The sequence below is a fragment of the Telopea speciosissima genome, chromosome 7, assembly GCF_018873765.1.
Source record: "Telopea speciosissima isolate NSW1024214 ecotype Mountain lineage chromosome 7, Tspe_v1, whole genome shotgun sequence".
Classification (NCBI taxonomy): Eukaryota; Viridiplantae; Streptophyta; class Magnoliopsida; order Proteales; family Proteaceae; genus Telopea; species Telopea speciosissima.
In genome coordinates, this window is record NC_057922.1 from 56,211,249 (window position 1) to 56,223,117 (window position 11,869).

The following is an 11,869-nucleotide window of genomic DNA, read 5'->3' on the forward strand; positions in this document are numbered from 1 at the left end:
TGACTTTTTAATTGGTCCACCCCTCCAAAATTTTAAAAGGAGTGTTTTGTTAATTATTCCTTCTCCTGGTCTAGTTAGGAATTGGCCTTATGGCCTTATACATAAAGGGAATCATGGAGGGTGCTCATTACCTCACTTTTGAAAAAATTTACTCTTAAGCTGCTGCTGCAACTTTTCTTCTCCATTGGAGTTTTGTCTTGTGTTTGATCAAGGCTGGTGGGATTGGTGTTTGATTCCTCTCACTTCCTTGAACTGGCTTTGTTGCAACTGAGCCAGATCGACCAGCTCCTCTCACCTGCTCATATGTCCTCAGATTTTTAAAATGCAAAGATTGTCGACCATAGTTGGCAAGGCGTTGCCTAGCTGTCCAGCCGCTTTGGTCGACTTGGGCGCTTACTTGGTGTCGCCATGATTTTTTACCCTCTCCTACGCCTTGGGTCGCCTAATCGCCGTGACAACTATGTTGTCGACTAACTGCCACAGATTGCTGGTACTGTCTCCACTCAGCCTCTGAGGAGAAGAGGCCTATAATCACTGTCAGAGTCATCTGCATCGACCTCTACTGCTACTCTCGCTAACACTGCCTCATCAAACTATCGCTGTTGCTGTTCCCTTTCAACCTTCTTTAATCTTCCTCCTCTTCAGTGCTTTGATATGGCCTGATGCACCTCATAAGGAACTTGTGTGCATTTGGCCACATCCTTATACCCACTAGGCAAATGCTGCTTCAATCTAGTGGCCCCTCCATAATTAAGCAACTTCCCACAATACCAACACTTGGATTTCTTTTTATCTTTCGACATTGGGTCTTTCCATGCTATCTCACCACAGTCAACCATTGTGTAGCAAATTTCTTACTTTTTAAACTAATGTATTAGTAACTATTACATAAAAAAACTAATGTGTTAAAGACTTAAACTAATGTATTAGTAACTATTAAACGTAATGTCAAGCTACTAAAACAATCAAATGGCTAAATCATATTTATCCCCTAACTCTAGTATAAATTTCTTAATTAAAAATAAAATTTATATTTTTTATTAAAAATAATTATACCTTAAAGTATAAAACATTATAATGGAAAACTGCATTTGACTCCATTTTATTTTTGACATATAATACATATGCTGTGTTGAAGATTAGGGGTAATTTAGTCTTATATTTTTGGTTTTTGGGTTTGTGTTATTTCCATATTTTCTTGTCCTTAGTTGTAATAAGAGGTTAGGGGTGTTATTATAAACCCCAAACGAACTGCCCCTTTTCATGTGTAATTGAGAATATATTTGATTAAGGCTGCCTGCGATAGAAACAATTCCATTATCTATTGCAGGCTGCCCTCTTTCTTCTTGTGGCAACATGCCTTCTTTTCCTCTTCCGCTTCTACTTTTTTCTTTCTTCTACTCTGTTTCTCTTGACTTGTTTTATCTAGATTCTGGTTTGTATCATGGCATCAGAGCCTTGGTAAACAAGTTAAGGATTCTTTTTTTTTTTTTCCCTGCTGATCGATTTCTGATTCCCTGTTTTGAATATGTGTTAAGCCTCCTATTGTGATGGAAGGAGTGCTATCTCAGTGGCTATTTGCTAGTGACGTGTTGATGATATGAAGACTTGAAGCTCTTAAGTGCTGGTTCTCTGGTTTGCAGATTGTTATTGGCTTTCAGGGTTTTGGAGTTGAGATTGATATGGGCTTTCTTCACCACTTTGTTGCTGCTGTTGATTCCAAGATTGATTGTGGGTGTTCTTCTATGGTTGCTGCTACTAGTGCATCCTTTCTTCTTACAGTTTCTGGTTCTCCATGCTTCTTGATGATGGTACTCTAAAACCCTGCATCTCATCGATTTTGCTAGTTTCCAGTTTGGTTTGGTGATTTGAGTTGGATTTTAGTTTAGGGATGCAAGTAAGAGAAGGAGAAGAAGATGAAGGAGAAGGAGATGAGAAAGAGAGGAAGAAGAGAACTAGGGAATGGAGGAAGAGATGTTTCGGTTGTAATGCTTAGTGTTGGAGAGACTTCTCCACACTACTATATTACTTCAATGAAATTAAGAGAAATATTACATCCACCTCCCAAGGGAGGTAAAAGGTAAAATAAGATAAAAAAGAGAAAATACTGTTGGAATATGTACACCAGAATACCGTGGGGGTATTCTGGTTCTTTTGGGGTAGTTTAATTATTATTTCATTAGGTATAAGCCTTGTCTCTTATAGAGTCGACTGGTGTAGGGGTATTTCTGTCCCTTTTGTAATTATCCCTTTTTTATAAATAAAGGGCTTGTCTGATCAATTAGATCATTCAAGCCATTCACTCAAATTGTGTTTTGCTAACATGGTATCAGAGCCAATTCTGATCTAGGGTTATAGGAAACAAAGAAAAAAAAAACCTTTTTTTTCTATCACTTTCTCCCTTCTTTCTCTCTCTCAGTCTACTTCTTCTGTTTTTTTTCCTCATCCTTGTAAGAGGGCAGCATTAATGAGGTGATCCAATGATTTAGTTTCTGCCCTCCAACCTACCTATTCTTTTTTCATAACATAATTTCTGCTCGATGGTTGCTGGAACCATCTCTGCGATATTGGAGTTTTCCAGAATTCTTTGAAGATCAAATCCCTATCACTATTGAAGGCTGATTTTCCATTGTTGGAGCTTCATCTGCAACCTTAACCAGCACCTATCCAACTCCTACCCATTGTTTGAAGACCCTTAACCCTAATCGATCTCTCCTTTCAAGGTTTTACAAAACCCTATCAAAACCCTGTGACATATCGAATTTTGGGTTAGGGCTTTTTGTTGCTGCTGTGATTTTTTGGAGGTGTTTCTACCATCAAGAGAGACACTCTACCTGATCAATTAATGGCTTGAAGAAGTTCTTTTTCCTGCGATAGCTGCTGCCCTTTTTTTTTGCAATTTTTTGGTGTTTCTCCCTCTTGAAGATCAAGTCCCATTGTTACTGGAGATTGGTTGTTCGCATTGGAGGTCCCATTCTAGTAGTACTGATCAGCATCTATTGCAAGTCTACATCAGCAATTGAAGCCCCCTTTCCCTTAATCGATCTCACTTTCAAGGTTTTTCCAAAACCCTGACTCTAATCGATCTTAGGGTTAGGGTTGTTCTATCCTGCTGATTTTTTGAGGGGAGTCTTATACATACCAGAGAAGCACTCGACCCTAATATCAGCATCATTCATGGAGTTTTTTTGAAAAAAGTTCAGGTTTCTTCTTTATGGTCGATTTCTCCAACTATCAACCTATATTTTTCTAGTTCCTCTATGGCTGGCTGCATCAATTTCTGCTGGATCTGTTGAGTTATTTGTCTTCTAATTGCTGGTTCTATTGAGCTTTTATTCAACCCTTGCTGGTTCTGTTGATTGGCTTCTGTAAACATGACTGGTTAAGATATTACTGCTGCCTTCATGAGGACTACTGCTGCCCTGGTTTTGAGACTAAGTCTGCCTGCTATTGGGGATCGAAGTTCTCCCACCTTGTTGAAGAGTCAAATCTACTACTCTGGAGATTAGTTTCTCTTTGGGATTACAACAGTTTGTCCAATGGTTATTGGTCGCGACTTCAAATCTATTCAGTTGTGTGAAGCTTTTCTACAGGTTTATATCCAACTTTCTCTGGGAGTTTGATCCAAGCATTATTCTCTAATTTAAGTTTGATCCAAGTTTTATAGAAGGTTATTACATCGATTCTGCCCAGATATTTTCATCAGTTCTGTCCAGCATCTGGGAGATTATAGATTGGAGTTTTTTTTTGCACATTGGTTCTTCCTTGTTAGAAGATCGATCAAGTCTTGAAGATTGGAGCCTTTCCTTTGTTCCAATTCACATATGTTTTTTTCTTATTTAAATCAGATCTGATCATTAGAGGTTGGTGTTCGATTCTGCTCTGCAAGAGTTTTCATCTCAGAAGTTTGTTTGATCGATTGAAGAAGGTTGAAGATTGATATGTTGCATTGCTCCATGACTCTTTTACCCACTGCTTCTTCAATAACCCATATCCCATACCTTTGGTATTTACCCATAACAACTTTGGAAAATCTGGTAAAATTTTGCCATTCCGTCCTCTTTAATTACCCATAGGACCTTTGGAAAATTCTGGAAAATTATACTCTTGCCATTATCTATTATCTATTACATCATCTCCATTATTTGTTCACGTGTACTACTACACGTGAGGGGGAGACTGTAGTACAATTCACTTGCAAACATTGCAGAACTTGCAGGAACATTTGTGCAAAACATTGACGATCAGTTTTTCCACCATTGCCATTGGGTATCTTTAGTTATTGGGTTGAATTTGCCATAAGGGGGGAGATTGAAGTATTGAAGAGTATTGGGTTGAATTTGCCATAACTGGTAGGCTTGAATGCATTAGATCGGTTCTCCAATCATCTTACAACTATTGGTGTGGCATATTTGGGATCCCCAAAGCCACTATCAAAGCCATGGAAAACTTCTTCTATGCCTTCCTCTGGAAAGGGAAAGAAGCCTCCAAATTCCTAGATCCAATAACCGGCTTAACCCTAGTTAGGTTTGGAAACCCAAGCCCAGACAGAATTGGCCTAACCCTGGTTTTTGGTCTAACAAGCGCGAGTAGTAGTTTACGTATTTATTTGGGTTTAGTTTGTAGTATTTTATTTCTTTTATATTATCATGTTTTTCTTTGAGTAGGTTACGTAGGAATAGGAGATAGAGTTTGAGTCAGTTTGGGTTTTACATTTCAGTTGGGAGTCTTTGTTTTTATTCTCTTTATATACTTGCATGTGCCTAATGATAAAACAGATTTGAAATAGAAAGTTGATTGGGTTTGCTCATTATGAGTTGTGTGATTGTGGTTACGCGATTCTCTTTCTCCCCCACAACTTCTGAGTTCCTATCTCAGGTATCTTCCCGTTCTATCATTGACCCTTCACCAATAAAACTAAGTACAAGCACATCTGAGGGTTGTCCAGTTGGGATGGGAAAGTTATGTTTTCCTCATTTAACGGGACAGAACATGCTTACACTTAGCTTATGTCTTTGTTTGTCAAAATTTTAAACTATTGACATTCTGTTTTATTGCTCTGAAAGTCAATTTTAGCATTTATGTTTATTGACTCTGTTACTATTGTTTCCTCAGCTCTGTAGTGGGGTGGATGAGAATGCTGTAGGCACCTATGCTGAGCTCATTTTTGCTCCAATTGATGAATCTTTTGCTGATGATGCACCTCTTTTACCATCTGGTTTCCGTATCATCCCTCTTGACTCTCTGGTGGTAAGTATTTGGTGACTAAAATATAATTATTTCCTCTTCTTCTTCTTCTTCTGCTACTACAGCTACCAAAATTTTATTTTTTCACTTTACCTGTTCTTGTGTAGACTTCATTTGTAGTCTTATATGTACCTGCTACCAAGTTTTTTTTTTAAACTTTTTCTGGGGGATTTTTTTTATTTGGGGTGGGGGGGGGGGAGTAATGGCTGGTCTGTCGCATTTTGAAAATGGTAAACAGAAAACTATCCCCGGAACATTGACTTCACCATCATATCTACCCATATAAAATGACTGAATTCACGTGAAAAATAGGAATGAGACACTGATGCATGGATCAGATATCTTCTTTTCCTTCTCTGGGGAAGTTGGAGATGGGGATTTTTTTAGTCCTTTGAAGCTCCTCTTTTCTTCTCAAATTTTTGGTGAATAAGAGGTGGTCATATAAATATTAGAAAGGATCTTTGTAAATACTTTGGCTCAACTTTTTATACTGGCAAGCTAAAATATCAATTATAAACTACTTATTGAAAGAAAATTTAAAGAGCAAATTACATGCACCCCCCCCCCCCCCCCAGTATTTTGAAACAATATCAAACCACCCGAAATAGTTTAGTTGTAGTTAAACTTTTCTAAAACCCTATTTTACCCTTCAGTAATTAACATTGACCCTTTTACCCTTATGAGAGATAACCATAGCCCAAACCCACCTCTCCCAAAACCAACTTTCCGTTGTCATCTTCCTCCACCTATCTCTTTCTTCTCCGGCGATCTGAGCACAGTCACCACTGCAACTCATGTTTTTCTATTATCATTTCGTTTATCTGGGTTTTGAAGTACAAAGAAGCTGAGCACGGTCATGGCCGATGTCACCAATGTCCGCACAATTTCCTCCCCATCTCCTTCTTCTCCCCCCGGGTTTCCTCTTCTTCTTCCTAATCTTCTTCAATTTTTTCTGCTCCAAGCACCAAACCATCGGATCACCTCATTTCACATCTAACAAAGGAGAGGCTTGATTAGAAACCAGACACAAGCTCCAAGCGCCAAACCACCAAGAAAAAAAGGATGAGGTGAATTGTGACTGGGAATGTCATTTTTAACACAAATTCATTTCACAGATATATCCTAATTTCATTCCAAGTTTCCAGTGTCTAGTCTCCGATTCTCTGTTCCAGATAATTGCCAATGACATGTATAATTCCCATTGGCTAATGGCTCGAATCTCCCCATCCAGTGATCCAGATTATCCTAACCAAACAAAAAATTGTAGAAAAAAAAAACTCTCCCCTGTCATGCCCAGAGAGACTTGGATGAGCAACTAACACAGCTTCTCTCTCCCTCGGTTTCATGAGTCATGGCTCCTACCTTCACCTCCAATTCATTTATTCTTAGTACTACACCTCGTTCCAGGTCGAGGGTAGGTCTCAAGAACCCTAAATTCACTATACTTGCGGAGGCCCAAACAGGAGGAGAAGGAGGAGCCCCCAGTAGAAAGCTCGGAAACTTACTCCAGCTTCTCAATCTGGAAAAGATTGCCGATGTCAAGTCTCTGGTGCCGGTGGTTACTCAGCCAGCTACGGCTCTCTCTTTTGTTAACAGGGGACGAAAGGATCCTAGCACTGTCTTCGTTGCAGGTGCGACAGGTCAAGACGGTGTTCGTATCACCCAAACCCTCCTCTGCCAAGGCTTCACTGTTAGGGCCGGCGTGCCGGAGCTCGCTGCCGCCCAAGACTTCAGATCATATCTCCACAAGAATCAAGGCGGTTAAACGCCGTCCAGTCCACCTTCGAAGACGCAGAAATCATCGCCAAGGAGATAGGCAACCAGCAAAGCCCTAAATCGATTTAGGGATTTTTGGTTTGGAGGAGAAGATGTAAAAAGGGTAAAATGGTAATTGAATTAAGTCACTGATGGAAAAAGGGTAAAACAGTCTTTTTACTTACAAAACTAACAGTTTACTAACCACCGTGAACCATTAGGGGGTTTTTTGAAATAGTGAAACTAGGGGGGGTGGTTTGATATTGTTTCAAAATACTGGGGGGTGCATGTAATTTTCTCAAATATAAATTATAAACTGCCTAACAAAGTGGCTTGAAGGCAACCTATTTTCATTGTATAGTTTTCCTGTTCCCTATGTTCTATCCTTTAGAAAGCAGACACATTCCACTAATATTTTTTTTTAGCTGTAGAGTTTGTTTTCTAATTGGCTACTTCGAACGTCATGCAGGATGCTGCCAGTCCAAATCGCACACTGGACCTTGCTTCTGCTCTTGAGGTGGGACCTACTGGAAGTAGAGCATCTGGTGACTATTCTGGCAGCTGTGCTTCCATGAGATCCGTGATGACAATAGCATTTCAGTTTGCATTTGACAGTCACCTGCGAGAGAATGTAGCAACCATGGCACGACAGTATGTCCGAAGCATTATATCATCCGTTCAAAGGGTTGCACTTGCTCTCTCCCCTTCTCGTCTCAGTTCTCATGGTGGTCTCCGGTCCCCACCTGGCACTCCTGAAGCACATACTCTTGCTCGGTGGATCTGTCACAGCTATAGGTCTGGTACTCTTAGTTTTGGGACTAGGCAGTAGGGTATCTTCCATATTGTAGTATATCTTTTATTCCTGATTAGGCAAATATGATTCTAAAATTTGTGGAGTATGATATGATATATTTTTTCCCCAGGTGTTATTTAGGGGCAGAGCTACTCAAACCTAGCAGTGAAGGAAGTGAATCTATTCTAAAAACCCTTTGGCACCACTCTGATGCAATTGTGTGCTGCTCATTGAAGGTTTTTACCTTACATAATATATCTACTTCTTTGTCAGATTTGACTTGCTATTGTATCATTAGCTAATTACTTGATAGGTCAATGATGTGAAGCACCAAGGGAGATTTAATATCTGCTCATTACAGTCATTCACTTTCTTGGTCTGAAAGGGGGAGCTCATGTTCCTGTCTCTTTTAGATGAACATTTAGCTTACCTATTTTATTCTCTGTTAATGGTTTCCTATTACCGATAATAATCTATTAAGCAGGGGGGGGGGTTCTAGCACTAATATATAGGTAGAGAAATGATACTTGATTCTCATGTTGAGGATAGTAGGAAACACAACATCAAGAAAATAGATGATCACAAGGAAACTGGTCATTGTCTGACATGGATACAGGGTTTCCCAATGATTTAGAGAACAATGACCTGGAAGAATCAACACAGTTTGAATGTCTGATACTGAATGGTGTTTATGGCTGTTTGAGAAAGTTTTAGGAAAGAACACTTTTGAGTTCTCTGCTAAAGTAGCCAAGTTGAAGGGGCAGTGAATTTTCCAAACAACCAAACGACCAGAAAGCTACTATGTTAAGATCGATCTAAAAAAGGGTGTACTTTTCTCAAACGTTTTTTTATTATTTCACATTCTCTTGACAACCATACATGCACAATCTTATTAGAGAGTAGTTGCTAATGGGGTTGTATTTTATACACTTGTTACTGTGATAAGGAAAATGAAGACAAAAAACCTTACGGATGATTTAAGTCTGTATGTTTTGTACATTTTAGAATTAAGTTGTCACATCTGCTTCATCCTTTTCTCCTCTTTTTTTTTTTTAATCTTTTTTATTGGGGGTGTTTGGAGTGATGGTACTGCATTTTCATCACTGGCTTATGATCTATGTTGACAGGGTATGGATTTTGATGAATGATATTTTAGTGCTGGTCTGTGCTGTCAAGGAAATGGACTGGTTCTGCCATGGAAAAAGGGCTAGGGGTGGCATAGGCTTAGACAAGGTCTTCTAGACACTTACGTGTTACGTGGCCATTTTGGTTGGGCGACCACCTAATCAATAGATATACAGAAACTCAATTCTTTTCTATTTTCCTGCTGTGTAACCATCATGTGATTATGTTGCATTATATTATGATAAGTGAAAAGAAAAACTAGTGGAAGTTAGACACACTCATTATTTTTTATCTGCTTGTCATAGAGATTTATTGTCTAAATGTGTTACTTTATAACAAACGTGATACTTGGGGATGTCAAAATGGATCAGAAGAGTTTATGCTGGAGTTCTTGGGTTTGATAATTTGCCAGCATATAGACATATCTCATGCATTTTGATGCCTCCTTAACTGACTATTGGGAGTAGAACGTATTTCTTTGGCATAATTCTGAGAACTAAGAAAATTGTAATAATGTGTTAGAGAGGTGATTGGAAGCAGTAGGCCAAAGTTGTGGTATATGGTACATGGGCAGCCATGTAGGCTACCTATGGCGTCATCACTTAAGGCTTTCGTAGGTATTTTGACAACTTTGGTGCTGGTATATTGGTCACTAGTATGTGTATGTCTGAGGGTGTATAGAAAAGCTTGTTTGCACAGGGACTTCAATATTTTATTAATTTTATTGTATTGAGTAATTTCAGGCTGTCAGCCTATTTGGACTCAGTTTTAACTTAGAATTCCAGACATGTCTTCGGTTAATAGGTACACCTTTCTGCTGATGGCAATGTGCCAATATGTGCTTAGTGACCTCCTAGTATTGGGTTCAATATGTAGCAAACAAGGACATGCCGAAATAGCATGGTTCGAGAACTCACGAGATCTCGATTTTTTTGAGAAACCGAGTCCAGTTCCAATATGATATTAAAAAGTACACTATCTCAGCGAGATCTCGAATCTCGGGTTGACCCAGAACTCGACCCATCTACCTCTTGTTTTACTTACGTATCTCGACAGAACTCAACATATCTCCGTCGAGTTCTGTCCAAAGCTCCCAACACTACTCTCTTCTTCCCCATTTGAAGCTCCTTCTTCAAAACTACAGCAACACTATGACATGGGAATTCTTTGTGGATTGTGTTGGGACTGAATACATTAACATATCACATTTTATGTAACATTTGTTTAAAGATTGATGTATTGTACACTTTACGTCTTTAGCATTTCTAATGCTTATTTAAGTTGTTACATTAATTGAATGTTTTGATTGCTTTCTATTACTAAATTATGTGTAGAGTAGGGTATTTTAGTACGTTGTCGCCTACCAACTTATGGTCCGAAATGAAACTCATATTTGGACTTTGTTTTTGCATAATCTGATAGTGCCATTGTGTTTAAATGGCCTAAAATAGGCTGAATACCAAATTTCAGACCCAAACTAGGTCTAAAACCCACCGAGTTGAGGCTTCGAGTCGAAAAAAAATAAAAATGCACCAACTCGGCGAGATCTCGACTCGACTTGGTTTTTCCAAGGGTTGAGTTGGTACCGATTTCCGAGTTTTAGTACCTTGCCAAATAGCTATGTCTTGATAATATAGTGTAAGAACCCTTTATGTTTGTCTTTGGAAATTTGGCATTTAAGAGAGGCCCAACTCCAAGAAGCTAAGGGCGTACCCAGTGCATGCCACTGCGGGGTCTGGGGAGGGTCATAATGTATGCAGCCTTACCCCCACTTCACGGAAAGGATTTTTTCTGACTCGAACCCATGACCGCTTGGTCACAATGGAGCAACCTTACCATTGTGCCAAGGTCCGCCCTTGCCCAACTACCAAGAAGCTATAGCATACAAATGCTTATTCTTAAAAATTTGATATGAGGTCTAAGACAACTCCCAGTGATAATTTGAATATTCTAACTCATGAATAATGATTGCTAAGAGCAGTGTATGTATACTATGAATTACCAAACCTGCAGTGTGATTCTCCAACGAACCGTTGACATATGATCCAAGAAGTTCTAGGGAAACTTCTTTGGTTTTGGAAAACTAGTAGTAGGGCCCAGCATTTTTTAATGGTTGAACCATGATATGAGAAATGAGCTCGATGCATTCTAACAAGAACAACAACAACAACAACTCAGCCATCTCCCAACCAAATGGGGTTGGCTACATGGATCCTTTAAAAACAAAGTAGGGAATACTGAGGTCCTCACAAAGGGAAAAGAAGGTAAGAGGAATGAAGAATAAAAAATGGAGAAATGAGATAAGAAAAGTGGGAAACGGAAAATGAAAAATGAAAGTAAGAGGAAAGAGGATTGCCCAGAAAATCAGGAAAATCTCAGCTACATGGTGCCTTATCCCAACTAAATGAGTTCGATGCATTCTCTCGCTCAAATCAATTATCTGTCACAAGGATTAGGGCATACCTAGGACATAATCCCATCCATTTTGTTTTGGCAGCACAAATCCTGTTCAGCTGCCCTTCCTATCTTGGGCCATATCTTCTGTCAAGTCCCATTAAGTGATTAGCACTCTTTCTAGGATTCATCTCCATAAAAAATGGGCAGAGTTTTTATGCCACGGTTGAACTAGAACTCTGTCTCTTGATTATCTGGGTTTGGGACTGGCAGTTCAAAATAGTCTATTAAATGATTATGATGCTTCAAAGATTAAGTTGTAGAATTATGTATCTGGATAGGTAGAAATTGACCACAAGCAGTTTACCCAATTATGGAGGTAAGTGTTAAGATTATTTTCAATTGGGAAATTATCAGCGCCACCCCCTAATGTTTACCTATATTTTAAGGCACACCCACTAACTACTATAATATCAACCGTTACCCATTTTTGAACGGTGTTAACATATGAAATTCCTTTGACCAATATACCCTTTACACTAAGACTTCAAACAA

The 11,869-nt window shown here is 39.0% G+C and overlaps 1 protein-coding gene across 1 annotated transcript in view; it reads left to right on the forward strand.

Annotated features, from left to right (window-relative positions):
* Positions 1-11,869, forward strand: part of LOC122668042 (homeobox-leucine zipper protein ATHB-15-like) — a 72,838-nt gene that overhangs the window by 8,400 nt on the left and 52,569 nt on the right. The window contains exons 14-16 of the mRNA XM_043864575.1: positions 5,116-5,250; positions 7,472-7,797; positions 7,926-8,031. Of these exons, the coding sequence (XP_043720510.1) occupies positions 5,116-5,250; positions 7,472-7,797; positions 7,926-8,031 (567 nt within the window). The remainder of the gene's footprint in view (positions 1-5,115; positions 5,251-7,471; positions 7,798-7,925; positions 8,032-11,869) is intronic.